The sequence below is a fragment of the Indicator indicator genome, chromosome 24 (genome assembly GCF_027791375.1).
Source record: "Indicator indicator isolate 239-I01 chromosome 24, UM_Iind_1.1, whole genome shotgun sequence".
NCBI lineage: Eukaryota > Metazoa > Chordata > Aves > Piciformes > Indicatoridae > Indicator > Indicator indicator.
Window position 1 is genome coordinate 14551686 of NC_072033.1, and position 18524 is coordinate 14570209.

General features: G+C 50.5%; 1 protein-coding gene across 2 annotated transcripts in view; it reads left to right on the top strand.

Annotated features, from left to right (window-relative positions):
* The first annotated feature begins 4250 nt into the window (after positions 1-4250).
* PPP1R16B (protein phosphatase 1 regulatory subunit 16B) overlaps positions 4251-18524 on the top strand; it is a 43277-nt gene continuing 29003 nt past the window's right edge. For both annotated transcript variants that reach the window (XM_054391975.1, XM_054391976.1), the window contains exon 1: positions 4251-4497. In XM_054391975.1, coding sequence (XP_054247950.1) covers positions 4251-4497 — 247 coding nt within the window. The remainder of the gene's footprint in view (positions 4498-18524) is intronic.

The window sequence follows — 18524 nt, forward strand, 5'->3', positions numbered from 1 at the left end:
GAATGAGATGGTTCAGTTCCAGAAAAAGAGTGGAGAACCCTTCAGGAGGTGAAATGCAGCATTTGGAATTGCTTACTGCTGCAGCCTTTCACCACAGGTGATCTCTCCTCCTCCTCTGGGCTCTGTAGGAGACATGACTGTGTTGTAGCATTTCAGGGGAAAACAAATGTTTTGGGACTGGGATTCCTCAGGAGGACAAGAGTGTCTCTTGTGATTTGAATTCCCCTTCCCAGTTTGCTGTATGGCTGCTGTTGGTATCTGACCCTTTGTCTGTCTTCATTTGAAGGCCCAGGGGCTGAGCCCTGCCATTATAGACGTGTAAGGGTGTAATGGTTTGGCTGGTTGGGTGGTAGGGCTCGATGCAATGTCATTGTTGATGGTGCTCTAAAGAAATGTTTTCCCAAAAGGCAGGAGGTGAGAGCAGTTACAATGAGGAGAGAAAACCTGGTTCCGTGGTCGTCTTAGCGTGGAAGGTCCTCTTGTTTTGATGCACCCTCTGCTAATGAACCCAATCCCTACAAACCTCAAGACCTCCTGATCCAGAACGCAGCTCACTGTTCCCATCAGCAGGCCAGAAGAGAGGTTTGGTTTCCCAAAGCCCCTGCAGCTGACTGCACAGGGAGCAGGCTGTGTGCTGGCAGTGGGGTCGGGAGCGCCTTGGTGCAGCCAGCACCGTTGCATGTGGCAGGGACAGGGCTTAGGAAATGGCTTGGAAGGGGTTCCTCTGCAGAGGGTGGGATTGGGGTGCTGCTGCCCTTCTCACTCTGCTCTGGGCTGTGGGAAGGGAGGGAATGGACCTCAGCTTTTTGTGCAAGGTCAGCCCCATGGCACATCCACATTTTGGGCAGCTCTGCTGTGTCCCTTGCCTTATTCTCCCTTGGGGACAGTTAACTCCTGTGTCTGTCTTTCCCTGCTGCTCCTGCCTGTCCCTCAGTCTGTCACCTCCTCATCTTGGTGCCTTTTTTGGCTGTCTCTGAGTGGTCTTAGGACTGCTGGGCTGCCAGTGAGCTTTTTTCCTCATCAAAATCTTGGGGAGAATGTGACCACCAGCAGAGGCAGCAATTCAGAGCATGCATCTTCAGCTGCTTTGGATGGCCAAGCTGTGACCATCATCCTGAAGGTGGTGCCTGAAAGAGAAGCTGTAAATTCTTCACTGGTGGTCATTTCTGGAGGATGGGTTCAGCAAAAGGGCTGTGATGGGCTTCTTTTGAGCATTTTATGGGGCAGGAACAGCACCGATTGCTTTGGCCCTCTTAGGAAGCAGAAGGGGTAAATGTGACAATTCCTCACCTTGGAACCCACATCCAACAACTTGCACTGGTGCAGGAGTTGGCTCAATGAAATAAATCAGGTAGCCACCTCCTCTGCAGGCTGCTTATGCACCCAGATCTCTGCTATAGGCTTTGGAGCTTGGTTTCCAATTCCAGCTAAGGGATTAGCTTGGGGTGAGGAGGAGAAGGCTATTTCTGTCATGCCACTGACTTGATTTTGTGCTGCAAACCCAGACACTTCACCTAATTGGCTGGGCCCAGTGCTGCAGGTGCCTCTCCAGGAGCAATCCAGTGCATGAGAGCAATCTCCTTGACATCAGAAGTGGTTGCTCACAAACCTGGGTCTTGAATTTTACCTTTGCCTGAAAGGTGCACAGCTTAGAAGAATTCTCTAGTTGAAGTGTTTCATTTCAAGGTGTCCCATTCAAGGGTTGCTCTTCCAAGGTTTGTGTTTATTTTTTTTTTAAAGTGGAATAAAACCAAAGTCAATTGATGACACTCCAGTGAAGGACTCTTCAAGTGTTTGTGTTCTGCTCTGCTCTCATGCTGTGCTTTAAGTAGTGCCTCGGGGAGATGTGACAGAGGATTTGCAGGTCTTAGCTCCAGCTTTGCCAGTCTGGCAGGGAGGTGAGGAGGCTCTCCACCATCACTCAGCAGTGTGGCTGCTTTAAGAGCTCCAGCTCCAACCACAGCAATCCTACAGTAAAGTGTCTGCAGGTTTACTGCTTTGTAGGAAGGTCCAGGGGGGGCAGCCCCAAGTGGTGGAACAGAAACAGAAGTGCACTTGCTTTTTTCCTCAGTGCCCACCTCTACATGTGACATGAGAAGTGTGCACTTGGGAGATGAAGAACCCCTCCAGGCAGGGTTGATGGTGTGGAGTGGGCAAATTCTTGCAACCAAGCCTTAGGAACCACTTCCTTCACAGAGTCGCCCTTCTCTTCTTGTGCTGCAAGGGAGTAGCCAGAGCCCTGGATGTCCTTTTGGGCTTAATGAGATGAATCTTGCACTGAGGTGGGACCAAATGTGCTGGAAATGCAAGCTTTAAGGCTTGTAGCAGTCGGCATTCACATGCCCTCTGTATGGCCTGCTGTCTGGCATGGTTGGAGTGGGACTTTCTCTGCTGCAGTGCTGAGAGGACAGTGATGGCACAAGCACAGTATAACAGCAGGCATCTCCCCTTGCTTTTGGCCCCTGAACTAGAGGTGCTTGTTGTCCCCACAGGGCTGGGGTCTGTGTCTGTGTGGCAGGATGTCCTCAGCACAGTGGCAGCAGATCTGCTGAGCTCATGGAAATGCAGCTCTGTCAAACACGAGGAGCAGCATTTTTATTTCCCTCCCCCCTTCTTCTTTAACTAAAACAAACCCAAATGAGATGCCTCAGAAACCACAGCCACCCACACAGCCAGCTTCTGTGTTGCTTTGCAGGTAAACAAATGCTGGGGCCTGAAACCATGCTATAGTTAGACCCACCAGTTTGTGCCATGAGAAGTCAATGTGTCATTTTTTTGGGTACAGAGAAGAAATGAGGTCATTGGAAAACAGGCAGCTGGAGTGATGGAGCCAAAGTCTTTCTGATGCTTTCAGGTCCATGGAAGGTGCTAAAGGACTTGTATCTAATCTGGGAGAAGTTGAGTGGTGTCCTCTTCATGAAGACCTCTCAGGATCATCTCTCTGCTCTTTCAGAAGTTCATTTGCTGGTTGGTTGGAGTGGACATGGGTGTCTGGTACTTCAAAAGGTGTTCACAGATCTCTCCACTTTCCTTCTGTAGGTCATTCAAATCCCCTTTATGTTCTGTTGAGAGCAGAAGAGCTGCTGGAGGACAAGGTTGCATGTAGGAGAGCTGAAACATGGGCAAACAGAACAAGCCATGTTTCTCTCCTTACAGATCAATGTCCTCTTGCTCTTTCCAAGGTGCAGTCCTAATACCACCACCAAAGCTTCCAGCTTTTTTTTTTTTTTTGGTGGGGGGGAGAGGAAGGAAGGAAATGCTGAAATCAAGTTTCTTTGCATTAATAAGCCTGCAGATTCAGGTCCTCCTTTCTCCCTCCAGGTGTGTTTTGGAAAAAATATTTGTTCATCCTTCAGCAAACAATGGCAGAAAACGGCCTGGAAAAAGGAGCAGGGTGGGAGTGGCTGTGTGGTATGCCGAGAGGCATTTCCTGCCCTTGGCTCCCCTCCTTGGAGGTATTGTAAGCAGGGCTTCAGATCTGCAGCCTGCCTTGCTGCCGCCGAGATCGCCAGCAAAGATACCTTCCCAGGATGCCTGCGAGGGCAGGAGCTGTGCTGCTGCTGCTGGGTTCACCAGAGGTGCTGGGCAGCTTCCAGGCACGGCTCTGTGCTCGGGAAATGCCTCTGCCTCCTGGGAAAAGCACTTGGGCCACGAAAATGATCAGGGGCTTGGAGCACCTCTGCTCCGAGAACAGGCTGAGGGAGCTGGGGGTTTTCAGCCTGGAGAAGAGAAGGCTCTGGGGAGACCTAATAGCAGCCTGCCAGTACCTGAACGGGGCCTTTGGAGGGATGGAGAGGGAATGTTTGCAAGGACATGTGGTGACAGGTCGAGGGGCAATGGCTTCAAACTAGAGAAGAGCAGAATTAGATTGGATATCAGGAAGAAGTTCTTCACTATGAGGGTGGTGGAACACTGGAACAGGTTGCTCAGGTTGGTGGTTGAGGCTCCATCCCTAGAGATATTCAAGGGGAGGCTTGCCAAGCTCTGGGCAGCCTGATCTAGTTGGGGGTGTTCCTGCTGCGTGGTGGTCCTTTCTGGCCCAGACCATTCTATGATGATGAGGCTTGATCCCTCACCCTTCCCTCTCATTCCAGGTCTCCACCATATCCTCCTCAACCCCTGCAATGGGCCTTCCCCTGCTTGCCCTCAAGATGCTGGAATAGCAGCAGGCAGCTGCGAGCCAGAGGAGCTGTGGTGGGACATCGTTTCCCGCTGGGACGTCCTTCCCCCCCTGCCTCTCAGCAGAAGCAATGGATGCCCACGTGGACCTGCTGACAGAGCTGCAGCTGCTGGACAAGGTGCCCACCCTGGAGAGGCTGCGGGCAGCCCAGAAGCGGAGGGCTCAGCAGCTGAAGAAGTGGGCACAGTACGAGAAGGAAATGCAGCACAAGAAGCGGAAGCAGGAGAAGAAGCGGAGTGCTGTGAACAGAAAGAAAGTGTCCTTTGAGGCCAGCGTGGCTCTGCTGGAGGCTTCTCTGAGGAACGACTTGGAGGAAGGTACAGCACTTAGAAGCATCAAATGGTTTGGGTTGGAAGGGGCTTTTTAATGGTCATTCAGTCCAATCCCCCCCTGCAGTCAGCAGGGATGTTGCAAGTAGAGCCCCAAACAACCTGAGCTGGAATGACTCTTGAGATACTTGAACGTGTCCAGAGTTGGGCAACGAACACAGAGAGGCTGAAGGAGCTGGGATTGTCTAGCCTGGAAAGGAGGAGGCTCAGGGGTGACCTCATTGCTGTCTACAACTAGCTGAAGGGAGGTTGTAGCCAGGAGGGGTTTGGTCTCTTCTCCCAGGCAACCAGCACCAGAACAAGAGGACACAGTCTCAAGCTGCGCCAGGGGAAGTTTAGGCTGGAGGTGAGGAGAAAGTTCTTCACAGGAAAAGTAATTGGCCATGGAATGTGCTGCCCAGGGAGGTGATGGAGTCACCATCCCTGGAGGTGTTCAGGAGGGGATTGGATGTGGCACTTGGTGACATGGTTTAGTAGTCAGGAGGTCTTGGGTGACAGGTTGGACTTTGATGATCCTTGAGGTCTTTTCCAACCTTGTTGATTCTGTGACTCCAGGGACCACTCGTGTCTGCCTTCATGTGAGGTCCATGTGGGGCTGTGGTGTGCAGAAGGTACCTGTGTTGATGTCCGTGGACTGGACTGCCATGGATGTGGTTTTGGTCCCTAGAGTGTTGCCATCTCTGCTGTAGCTGTGGGGACCTCAAAGCACTGTGTGACAGCAGCATTACCTAGATTGACATCAGGAATGGGCACACGAGTGCCAGGATAGAGCAGGAGTCATGGCCAAGATCCAGGGAGAGGGAGGCAGCCTTCATCTGTCCTTTTCACACTTTCTACTCACAGAAGGTGTGAAATGCTGCTTTGCCTTCTGGGTGTGCCTGGTTTAGTGGTTTTCTGCAAGTCTGGCACAGAGATTTTGATGTCAGTGTAAATCTCTTCAGCTTCCCTGCTTGGGGGGATGGTTTGAAAGCCACATAGATGTTTGCATTTTTTTTCCTCTCTTCCAGCTCCTGAAAAGCATAGCTCTGCTTAATGCTTCCTACAGAAGAGAACTGCAGGTTGTTCAGAAATTGGTTTAATTGCACGTTTCAAAGTGGATCAAAGTGCTTTGGTTTTGCTTCAAAGTCTGGTAGAAGGAAAAAAAAAAGTCTAAAAGTCAATCTCCATTAGCCTCAGCACAGCATGGTGGGGGAGAAACCTGTAAGCTCTGGGGAGCTGGAGCTTGCTTCTCAGCAGGGAAATAAAAGCTTTTCTTGAAGAAGACCTGAAGCAGCTTTTGGGGTTGCTGGTCTACCAGGCAGCAAAACTGGTGTCACCTCCCTGGTCCCTTGGCATGGCAGAGACATAAGGGGTGCTTAGGAGGTCTTGTCCACTTGAGCTGCATCTCTGCCAGTGAGTGCTGATCTGGTTTCCAGCATCTCTTGCAATAAGCAATATATTCTTGACTGGTAGGTGTGTGGAAGGCAAGGACCTCACTTTGTCTTGCGAGGAATCTCCCCGAAGTCTTGTCCTTGTTTCTTAGAAGACCTTTTGTGCACCATACCTTGTCCTTGTGCTTCTGGTTTGCACCTGTCAGGGAATGCAGCACTTCGGAGAGCAGCGATGCCTGCCTGGGCTGCATGGCACAAGCCCTTGCCAAGCCCTGCTGTGTGTCTGTGGCTGTGTGTGTGTTTGTAGCCTCTCTCTAGGAGAGCAGAGCTGTGATAATGCCCTGCAAGCTGCAGGCTTTCATTTGTTTCTTCCCTGCCTTTAGAGGTTTAACAGTTGCTTGCAGCTCTTTGCTCCACTGAAGCTACGTTTCTCACTCGGAGCTGTTGTAGTCTTCTAGGAGAGCCCCAGTGGTGAAGCCCAGCAGAGCCCCACTGTGAAACCGTGTCTAGTGGCACTGCCTGGGATGACAGATTTCAGACTGGTATCACCTCTGCCTGTGCTGGCAGACTCTTGACAAGGTATGGCTTTGGGGGGTTGTACCCCATGAGCACCAGGAAGTGACAGGTGGCAGGGCTGGGGTGAGTAACAAGTCTTTCATCAGTGCCTCTGGGCAGTGCTTGGGCTGGAGGGTGTGATGGGGCCAACGGGGCTGCAAGAGGCTCAACCTTGTAGTTTTGCTTTCTGCACTTCTCCTGGCTGGATCTGTGTGGCTTGGAAGGAGGAAAGCTCCTTCACTGTCTGCTTACAGACACTTGCTTATGTTTGTGCAGAAGTGATGAAGGTGTTTGCAGGCATGGCACCAGTGGAGGGTGGTTGTGCACCCTGCAGGGGGGGGAGCAGGCAGGGCTGGCAGCTGTTCAGGCAGCAGCACTAACATACTGGTGTCAGAGGTCCTGTGGCTGAAGGTCTTGCACCACATGTGGACAGAGATACTTTGTGCTGGGGGTGTAGGAGCTGAGCTTTCAGCTCACAGCTTCACTCTTTCATCCTGTAAGGAAAAACCCTTTGCTGCAGGCCTCCTGGAGCTGTAACTCTTTCTTGTAACCCAGCCCAGGCTTTAACCATCCTTGCTCTTTCTGATGTGATGCTGGTCACATCAAACACGATGCAGGCACTTCCCTGCTCAGTGGAAAATCAACCTCTCCCCCACCAGCCTGGGAAGGAGCCCTGTCCCTGGTGGCAGAGGTGCTTGACCCCATAGCTGGATTTTTCAGATGCCTCAAGTTTTTAAATCCAATTTGGCTTGTGGTCAGTTAAGTCCTAAAAATCAAGTGTGGGCAGGTTCTGTCCATGGTCTGCCCAATCCGTGCTGTGGGACGAGTGTAAAGGGGAGGAGGACAGAGTCAAACCCAGATGCCAAACTGGGAAAATTCCTTACCAAATGCCCAAGGCCAAAATGAGGGAACCTGTGGGCTTTTGGAGGTCCCAGGTGATTATTCCACCTCTGAATCATCTTTTGTTTCCACGTGGGAAGTGGAGGGGGAGGTGAAATATAAATGATTAAGCAGTTGAGAAGTTAGCAGGAGGAAGGTTAGAGCTGGAGGTGCAGCTGGCACGTGTCACCTCCCAGCTGCCTCTGAGAGGGTAGGGGGTGCCACTTCCATTTTTTGGTTGTTTTTCTGTACTTTTGTATTTATTCTGAACGTTCTGACTCCTGGAGTGGGAGAAGGGATGCAGTAGGTGTTGTGCAGTGAAATTGAGGTAAGGAGAGCAGAGTTGGATACTGAGCTGGCTTTGTGTTGGGAGGAGGTGTCTTGTTGCTGTGATCTAACCTCCTGATGGAGGTGGGTTGAGCACTGTGGGATGGAGTCAGTGGGTGCCAGACCTTGCTCTGCTCTTCAGGGAGCAGCCCCATGTCCCTGAGGACATGGATGTACCAACTTCATTGTCCTTTGCTTGTGCCTTGCCCAGGTAGTTGACAGAGCAGCACTTGCTGTGCTCAGCCCCTGCAGCATCTCTCCTTGCCCCCTTTTCCTTCTGCTATCGATGGCATGGCCCCAGGGATGAGCCACCCCTCCTTCCCACCCAACCTCTGACCTCTCTAGCTTTGCAAATGTGACAGCCTCACAGGACAGGACTTTCTTTCCCATGTAAGAAACCCATTTTCTCTGCATCTGATGAGTGCAGGGGTGACAGGGCACGGTGGGGAATTGCTGTATCTCAGTGTGGTGGAGAAGCAGGACTGAAGGCAAGAGCTCCAAGCCCTGGTGTGGGCAGGAGCTGTGAAGGGGTGACAGCTCTTGCCTGCTTGTTCCTCACATCTCCTGCAACAGATCTGTCAAAATATCCCAGGATTAACAAACAAGCTGCTATTAAAAGCTCCTGTGGGTCTCTGCTGACAGAAGCAGGGTAGGGAGCACATCACAAGCATGCTGGTGGCAGATGTGAGCAGACAGACACACCGGGGAGAAGGAGGTGATGGGCAGTGACCCAAGACCTAGGTCCTGCTGGACTGCAGCATCCTGGCTGGGACCCTCTGTTTGGAGAGCTGAAGTATCTACACACAGTTCAGGGGTGAGCTCTGAGGTGAGAGCAGAATACTCCCAGTTGCCACACTGGACCCACTCCACTCTGCCTGTGGAGAAGCTGGGAAAACCATCACACACAGTGACTGCTTTAAGTGGACATAGGTTCAAGCCCTCACCCAGCTGTAGGCAGGGTCTGAGCTGGCTGCAGGAGGACTGTGCAGAGGGGAGGACACATGGTCCATGCAGAGCTTGCAGGGAGCAGCAGAGCAGGGTACAACCTTGGGGCTGTCCCAATGGCTGTGGAGCAGAGTTGCTTTACAAAGCAATAAAGCAATGCTTTACAAGCTCCTGTGCTAATTGCACAGAATTGGAGGGGGCTGCTGAAGGCTGTCACCCTTTGAGGCCATTCTGCAAGGTGAAGAGCTGAAACCATGGGGAAGAAGCTGGTCCCACTGTTCCCAGGGCAGTTCCCGGTCCCAAAAGCAGCCCTGGCTGCTGCAAAGCTGTCATGTCTATGTCTTTCTACATCACTGAGCTCCCATAAAAGCAGCCCCAGAGTGCAGGAGGATGAGCTGGTGTCCTGTAAATAGAAAAATGAGATCCCAAAGGTGTGTAAATGGCTGCTTTGCAGACATGTGGCATTTGCTGTCTGGACAGCCCTTTACACACCTACCCTGTTTGCAGGAGGAGCTCCCAATGGAAGCTGGAGGTGTTCGTGTTAGCTGGGGGGGTGAGCTGTGCTCCCTTCAGTGAACCAGCAGAGAAATAAAGCCCCCAAAGGACTGATTCACCTTCCAGCAGTGCTGGAGGTGCCCTGGTTCTCCTGCTCTGGATGAGAGCTGCCTCCCTGCAGACATCCTCTGCTCCCCCTCCCCAGCCAGCGCTCTGGGAAGCATCGCTGCAAAGTCCTTCAGTTCCCAACCTTCTGGCACTTCATCCTCCAAGCAAAACTTTGTCAGAGCCAGAGTGTTGCATAAACCAACGCTTCTGCAGAAGTTTAGCCATGCAGATCCTTATGGCTGGTGAGCCAGAAAGTGAATGACAACTTGGGTTTGATGACCTTGGACTTGGCATCCATCAGAGCGGTTCCCGTTGGCAGAGCAGCAGGCGCAGGCCTGGGTGCTGTGCCAGTGTGGAGAAGATTTCCCCAGGGAGGGTGTAAGTACTGCCCAGTTTATTTGTGTAAATCCAGCCCCCACATTTCCTTTCTTGCCTCTTCCAACCTGTAAGTGTGCAGTGATGCCCAGCTTGTGAACTCTTCCAGGAGCATCCCCAGGTAGCTCCTGCCCTGCTCCCTCTGCATCTTCCTGGAGCAAACCCAACCTTGTCATTTGCAAAGGCACTTTAAAAAGAGGCCCTAATTAGTGTCTATAAATTGCTTTCTTTAACCTTTCCAAGTTGATGTGCTCTGTTCCCTTGTTACTAAAAACCTTTTATGAGGTGCCTTAATTTTCCACCCACATTATTAGTCTCCTGAAGCTTTTTACATGGGCTTCCCGTGTCCAAGTCTGAGCAGGTGCATTTATCTGTCTGAGAAGACTTTTCTCCTGGGTTTTATGCCCTTTGAAGGGCTCTGAGGGAAAAAAAAAATATAAAAGAAACCGCTCTTTTATCCCCAGCAGTCTGAGTGTATATCTGGGTATTTGGGGAGTGACTCGAGTCAGAAACGAAGAGTTTCTGGTCAGTTAACAAAGGCATTTCTGGAGTTTTCAGCTCCATCAGCGTGGAAATGAAAGCTGTCCTCTCTGGGAAAGCTGTGTGTGGGAGCCCTTGGCAAGGCTGGGGTTTGTTAATTTTGTTAATGGTGGTTGGTGTCTCTTCCAAAAGCACATATTTGGCCATGTTCAGCTTGGCTTTTTCATGCAATCTGGATGTGATGCCAGCGCAGGGTGGTTTGCATATGGCAGCTAACTAGGTGGCATCTGGGAGCATGAGCAATATTGAATGTGCAACTTTCTCTGTTGTCATAACAAGTAAATAATCTTCCCCTTCCCCCCCCCACCCCTGAATTCCTGTCATTTCAATCAAAGTGGGAAAATTATTTCCATAAAAGCTTGAAATGCCTCTTTACCTGTTTGGAAAGTAATGCATAAATGTTGCCCTTCTCTGGACCAGCTCCAGCACCTCAATGTCTTTCTTGTAGTGAGGGACCCAAAAACTGAATCCAGTGTTTGAGGTGTGGCCTTACCAGTGCTGAATACAGGGAAACAATCACATCCTTCCTCCTGCTGGCCACACTGCTCCTGAGACAGTCCAGATAATGAATAAACATTGGATTTGAACCACTTGTCCCTCCAGTAAGGACAACCTGTTGGGATTCAAGGTGTTTGGTATCAGAGACTGACCAGTAACTGTTGCCAAGCCCAGATTTTGGGGTTTGCTGAAGTGGGTTAATTGGAGGATATCAGAGGGCTGGAGCTCCTCTGCTATGGAGACAGACTGAGAGAGTTGGGGCTGTTCAGTCTGGAGAAGAGAAGGCTCTGAGGTGACCTTCTTGTGGCTTTCCAGCATCTGAAGGGACCCCACAAGAAAACTGGGGAGGGACTTTTTAGTGTGTCAGGTAGGACTTGGGGGGAATGGAGCAAAACTAGAAATGGGTAGATTCAGATTGGGTGTTAGGAAGAAATTCTTCCCCATGAGGGTGGTGAGACACTGGAACAGGTTGCCCAGGGGGAGGTGGTAGGAGCCTCATCCTTTGGAGGAGGAGCTAAGCTGGATGTGGCTCTGAGCAGCCTGATGTAGTGTGAGCTGTCCCTGCCCATGGCAGGGGGGTTGGAACTGGATGAGCCTTGAGGTCCCTTCCAACCCTGACAGTTCTATGATTTAACTGGCTTCTAAAATTTGGCTACAATGTGTTTTGGAGGAGAAACTTGGAACCATTGCTTCCTTGGCTGCAAGCTGGGCACGACTTTGGTTTGGTGGTGGTGTCGATGGTTGCTTCTTAATGCCACCATGAGGAAAGAGTTTCCTTTCCAAAAGGAGACCAAAAGGACACTGGGGAGTAGCAGCTGAAGGCTCTCAGGGTTGTGCATGTAAGGTGCAGTCAGTTGTCTACATAAGGTCACCATCTGCTCTGCAAACCCTGCCTGGCCAGCTCTCGGCAGGGAGAGCTCAGGATGCAGAGCTGGGAGTGTCAGTTCTTCTGCCAGCCAAAGGCAGGTTATCAATGGGACACCTTAGTCCATCAGGGATGTTCCTGCATATAAGCAAGAGCTAAATCCTGGTGTTTAACCTTTCCCTTCCCTGTCCTGGTTGCTCAGCTTCCAATGGCATGGAGGCACCTTTGGGTGGCTGCTTGTTTTCTGCTTGCTGCAGGCTCCCAAGTGTTGAAGCCAGAACTCCCTGACCTGAGCTGGATCATACCTGCTGATGTATCAGGGTTTTTTTCTAGCCAGTAATGTCCCAGTTTGGCTGTGCCTGTGAGCTCTCTTGGGGAGGGTTCACTGCCTGCCACCAGCACGAGGGACCAAGGCATGGAGATGCAGCCATGGCCCTGGCCATGAGCTGGATCAGGGATGGAGAGCTGCAAGCCTGGCTGCCTGCTCAGGGGGATAACAGCATGGAACAGCCAGCTCCTCGCTCCAGGGGGCTGTGACATGGGATTTCTTGCAGGCAACATATTTCTTGACTGCCTGGCTGCCTTCCAGCTATGTGCAGTTTCCTCTGCCTGTTTTGTCCCACTCCACTGACGAGGAACCAGAGAGTGCAAAGAGCAGCTCAGCTGGGGACCTCTGCTATCTTCTGTGCAATAAGCAGCAGCAACCTGGAGGGTAAAATCTTCTGTCTTCCCACCTTGGCCATGGCCTCTGTTAGCCATGGCCCTGCCTCCCTGCCATGCTGTGTTGTGATATCTCATCCAGCTCTGTCTAAAGGACATTGGACATGAGCCTGGTCAGTGCCAGGAGCTCGCTGCTACCTGGCATTTTGCAGCATCATTCTGCTCTCAAGTGCACTGTCAAAACCAACCCCCCAAACAGCCCACAGTTCTGCAGCCAGGTATCAAACTCTTCTTTGCAAATGAGTAGTGGTGAGGAAATGCTTCTTTGTGGGGGTTGAAGCCTCCTTGCAGGGCTAAGCCTCACCCTGATGCAGTTGAAACACAGTGCTTGGATATACTCTCGGGGCAGGAGGACCTTGGCTGTAAGCTGTGGCTGCAGGTTCTGCTTTCTGCCCCTTCTCCTGGTCAAGGAGAGCTTGAAAAGTGGATTAAATCTACTTTTATTTTTTTTTCTCCCCCAGATTTACATTCTTGCCTTTCTGGATTGGGGCCAGCTCAGCTAGTGTAGATTGCTTCCCCCTAGAATCATGGAAAATAGAGGTTGAGAGGGTTTCAGGAGGTCATGTAATCCACCTCCTGCCCCAAGGTAGGATCAACTGTATCTAAACTGCTTGCTAATGAGGTTGGAGTTGGGTGTCTTAGTGTATTTATAGGCATCTCCAGCACACAGGAGCATATATACCTGTGCATGTGGCCCTGCTTCTCATTCAGTTCTGCATGGTTTTCCTACTTGTTTATATTTATCCTCCTTTATTTTGCTTTGCATCCCATCCTTATGCTTTGTTGACTAGGACTCTTCCTCCTCCTGTGAAAAAGGCTCCAATTCTTCCTTTAATAGTGTTTGCTGTGGCAGCTGATTCAGGCTGTGCCTTAGAACCTCGTGCAGAGCTGCTTTGACAAACACTATCTCTGCTTGGTTTTTTTTTTTTTTTTTTCCCTCTGGAGCCTGGCCAGATCTTTGGGAAACCTTATCACCCACTGCAAATGTCTGGACAGAAAAAGAAAATATTGAAGAGAAGAGAAAAGAGAAGGGAAGGGAAGGGAAGAAAAAGGGGAGGGAAGAGGAGAGGAGAGGAGAGTCTGGCAGCCTTGCCTACCCCCTAACCATCACCCAAAGGATGCTAAACAGGCCAGGAAGCAAACTGTTTAATTCTGCCTGCTGATGCCTTTGTAATCAAGAGCCAAGATGCAATCAAGCACCCTGCACTCCCTTTAATTCAGGGAACAAGAGCCCATGTGCAACTGCTAGCAGGTGGATGCAGTTTCCACCGAGGTCCTTGCAATTTGCAACTGCTTGTGGCTGGATTTGGCCTCTGGATTCCACAGGCAGTGTGAGGCAGGCTTGCTGCAAATGTTACTGGTGTAGGAAACTGGCTGTAGGCTGCTCTGTTGTGTTTCCTCTTGCCCTGTATGCATTTTATAAAGCTTGCAGCAGAGAATCAGGAAATAATTTTGGTTGGAAAAGACCTTTCAGAGCACTGAGTCCAACCATGAATCAGGGGAGATTTCAAAGCTGTGTAGATGTGGTGCTGAGGGATGTGGTTTAGTGATCTGGCACTGCCACATCCCTCAGCACCACATCTACACAGCTGTGAAACCCCTCCAGGGATGGGGACTCCACCACTGCCCTGGGCAGGCTGTTCCAGGGCTTGATAATCCTTTCAGGGAAGAAATTTTTTCCTAATGATTCTGTCAGACTGGCCAAGGATTATCAAGGTAGAGCTTGATTCCCTTTTTCCTGGTGGTCTTGTCTGCTTTGCCTGGCTTTGCCTTCAAAGTGGCACAGAGGAGTGGTCCCTGCCATGAATGTAAGGGCAGCAGGCTCTGAATTGCAATGGGAAGCTTCCAAGCTCTCCTTTATCTTTGTGTGAGGAGAAATACTATTAGTCTTCAAAAAAGAGAAAAAGAAACCCTCCCCAAGGCCCCCAACAACTACCAAACAAACAAACCCCCCCCCCCAAGGGCTTACTGCTGCAGTGTCTGCCTCTAAAAAGGGGAGAGTAAAGCAGGAATTAACCTGAAGGTCACTCTCACAGGTTGGTTGCCCCAGCCCTGCTTTAACCCAGCTGGCAGCTGGTGGTTTCCACAGCAGAGCAGTGTTATCTGCACACAGCTTGTGTTTTGGGCTGTGTTACACCCACAGCTGTCTGGAAACAGCCCCATTTGGAGTGGGTGGGGGAGATTCTGATACCTTCAAAGTGTTTCCACTCTGGTCTGATTCAGAGCAGCAAAGGTTGGAGATCCAATGGTGATACCTGCCTGGTTCTGGTTGAAATGATGACAGTGAGATGTGATGGCTTAGTGTATTCATAGAATTGTCAAGTCCCTTCCAACCCCCTGCCATGGGCAAGGACACCTCAGACTAGATCAGGTTGCTCACAGCCACATCCAGCCTGGCCTTAAAAGCCTCCAGGGATGAGGCTTCCACCACCTCCCTGGGCAACCTCTGCCAGTCTCTCACCACCCTCATGGGGAAGAATTTCTTCCTAACAACCCATCTGAATCTACCCATTTCTAGTTTTGCTCCATTCCCCCCAGTCCTATCACTCCCTGACCCCCTAAAAAGTCCCTCCCCAGCTTTCTTATAGCCCCTTTCAGATGCTGGAAGGCCACAAGAAGGTCTCCTCAGAGCCTCCTCCTCTCCAGAGTGAACAACCCCAACTCTCTCAGCCTGTCTTCATAGCATAGGAGCTCCAGCCCTCTGCTCATCCTCATGGCCCTTCTCTGGACATATTCCAGCACCTCCAGATCCTTCTTGTAATAGGGGCTCCAGAACTGGACACAGTGCTCCAACTGGATTCCTTGTCCCATGCCATTGAGCAGAGCACAGGTGTCCTGCAGCAGAGGTGCCCCATTCCAGTCCAAGGACTTCATGTGATCCAAAGTCTTTCAAGCTCTCTAATCTGAAGAGTTCTCTATGCCCAAACCATCTGCTTCAATAAAAGTAAAATTTTGCCAGCAGATTATTATTGAATGGAAATTATGAAGTCCTGGGACTGACCTGCAGCAGCTCTGCTGCTCTGAGGTTTCACTGCTGCATGTCTGCTGAATGGCTTGGGACAAGGAAATCAGCTTGGCAGTCCATGTGAGTTGTCAGGAAGGAGCAGTGACTGCTGTAGAGCAGAGCCATTCCACTCCTGTTAAGAATGTGGAGAGAAGAGCACTTTCTGCATCTATCAGGCTTGGGCTCAGCTCTCCTGTGTTGTCAGAGGAGACAGGTGCTGTGATTAACCCTCTGGAGAGTCCATCAGCTCTACAGAGACCAGCACCTGACCTAGAAACCTGGGGCTGGACAAGATGTGGCACTCCCATGGGGAGTGAGCTTCAGCCTACTTCAGCTCAGACTCTTCCCTTGACTTTCGAACTTTTCAGACCTGGTTTTATTTTTTTTTTTTTCCCACTTCAGATCCTGTCAGTTTGTCTTTAATTAGCAAGGCTAGAGCAGGGCTCTCTGGGAACTTAAATGGGACTCTTCCTTTAATTACAATTTTGGTTTGGTAGCCTGAAATAGCAGGCACTGGAGAGAGCCTGAGCTTTGGCAAGGGGGACAGTCCCTGTAGGTTTTCAGTGACATCCTCTTGGCTCTCAGGCAGCTGATCCTAGAGGTTTGTTTCCTCCTGAAGCTGATCTTGTCAAGACAATGATGAAAGTCCTGAGAGTGGTATGAAGCTCCAGTCCAGGCTGTAACCAGTCAGCTTCTAACCTGCTGCTGGCTGTGCCAGCTTCCAACCTGTGCCAACACCACAACATCCCTGAGCTGGTAGGTGACAGCAGGTCATGGAGAGCTGCTGCAGTCCATTTTGCTTTTATTTGAAGGGCCAGCAAGCTCAGAACTTCATCTTATAAGGGCATCTAAGGATTCCCTGCATGTTTTCATAGGAAATTTATCCTTCCATAACTTTAATCATGCCCTTGTGAAATCACAGATAGCTGCTGCTCTGCCCCCTGACCCAAAGTGTTCTCATCTGCTCTGGCAATTTCCTATTGCTGTTCAGAGCAATGAAAACTGTCACTGGAGTGCTGGTCAGCACTGAATCCAAGATTTGGGTCATCATTGCAGTGTGCCATTCAGCTCTGAGGTTTCCTGTGTAATGGGGATGTCTGCGGTATTGTTCTGTGTGGTTATCCTAAGGGGAGCAAGGGAAGAGGAAAATATTCCATTCAAAGATCTGTCTCCCAGCAGAAAGACAGTATTTGTTCACTGCTTGCCTTCTGTCAAGTGGGACTGATAGCTTGAATTGCAGCTAGAGGTGGAAGGAGCTGTGCCCAGAGCAGAGCAAGGGTGATGAGACAGAGGTCTGGCCATCTGGCTTTGCTTCATCCCTGTGGCATTCTCTTGGATTTGAAAGCTTCCAGAGACATGTTGTTCATTCAGCCTTCCTGGACCAAGCTCTGATAGGAGCACATTCAGCTACCACTAACTGGAGGAGGTGATGGTGCCCTGACTGATGCAGATACTGCTGGGATACTATGTGCAGAGTACCCTGGGTGATCCTGCTTTTGACAGGGGGGTTGGACCTGATGATCTCTGGAGGTCCCTTCCCACCTCTAATGTACTGTCATACTGTGATACCAGGATCAGGCTCCCTCTGAGAAGGCAGGCCTGGTGCTCCTGGGGTGTGTGTGCATCATATTCCCATGAGATACAGCCCTGTGAACATCCCAGGGGAGCAGGGACATGCTCTGCCTCAATCTGAGTGCCTGCTTGTGGCAGGGACCACCTAACCACACCAGCACACACCCTTGGAGCAGGATGCTGGGGGATCCATGTGTGGGCAGAGCCAGGGCTTGAACCAAACCCTTCCTGTGTGGCTCTTCTGAAGTGGGCTGAGCCAAGAGCCTTGGTCTGGCACTGTGGCTTCATCCTGCCCTATAATGGGGATGAGCTGCTTGGCACAGGGAGAAGGGCACTGCCAACAAGCATCACTTACTCTAATTAAGTTTGGGGGGCTTTTTTTTTGTTCCTTATGACCTATTTTATTTTTTTTGGACAGCTGCTTAACTGGGAAAGTAAGCTGGGTGGGGGAGGGAAGCTGTCCTTATTTAAAAGGGTCCCCCCCCCTTAGCCTGCAAATCTGGGCCAGATCCACTGGTACCTGCTGGCTGCTTTGTGTGACCCTGGTAAGGAAAGCAGCCAGAAATGTCACTTTAGAGCTGTTTTGCTCTGCGTGATGAATCTGGATCAGTGTCTCTCTCCTTCCTAATCAGGTTAGTTTTCATTTGATCTTCCCCTGTTAGGAGAAACCTAAACTGATTTAGCTGTTCCCATCCCTTTTCCAGTTGCCTGATGGCTCTTCCCATAAAGCCACATCAGCTCTGCCTTAATCCCTGTTGTCTGATGCTGTAGCAGGTGACACTCCAGTGTGTAACTTTGTAAATCATAGCCAATATTCACTGGGAAGGTTTTGCCAGATGTTTTGTTTGATTTTTTTTTTTTTTTTTTGGACAGATGAGCTTTAAATTGGCAAATGCAGTAGATTTAAGGAGAAGACAATTGCTAGTAGCTGTCAGAAAGAAAACACTAATTGTCAATCATGTTTTATTGAGCCCCTCTTGAACTGACTTGCTGTAGAAAACATCATTTCCTTGCACTCTCTCTTCAGGAAATCTGATTTTTGTGAGCTCTGCTCTCTTGATAATGGTGATGTATGCCAACATAGAAGAGAGGAAGAAAACTAGCTCAGGGTTAAAATCTGTGACACCTTTCAAGTTAAACGACCCATTTTTAGGAGCACAAAACCATTACCCATGCTGGTGTGCCATAAAATCGTTGCAGATGTGTCCTCACTGTCACTTTTTCCTGTAAACCCCTTCCATGCCTGTGATAGCAATACTAGAGCACAGAATCACAGAAGGGTAGGGGTTGGAAGGGACTTCTGGAGATCGTTGAGTCCAACCCCTCTGCCAGAGCAGCTTCACCTAGAGCAGACATCCAGGCAGGTTTGGAATGAACCCAGAGTTGGAGACTCCACCACCTCTCTGGGCAGCCTGCTCCAGTGCTTCACCACCCTCAACGTAAAGTTTCTCCTCACGTTTAGGTGGAGCTTCCTGTGTTCAAGTTTGTGCTCATTACCTTTTGTCCTGTCACTGGGCAGCACTGAAAAAAACCTGTCCCCATCCTCCTACCACCCACCCTTTGACCACTGATAAGGGTTTAGTCAATGCAGTAGCTTGTTTGATTGCTCTCAAGAGGTTTGAGAACGACCCTGCAGTTACCGTGGGACGAGACAGGACTCGCTGGGGCAGATTTGGCTGCTCCGCCTCGCCGCGGAGCTTGGCTCCCGGCGCTGCCCTGGCCGGGACTCGGAGCAGCAGCAGCGAGGCAGCAGCGTCCTCTA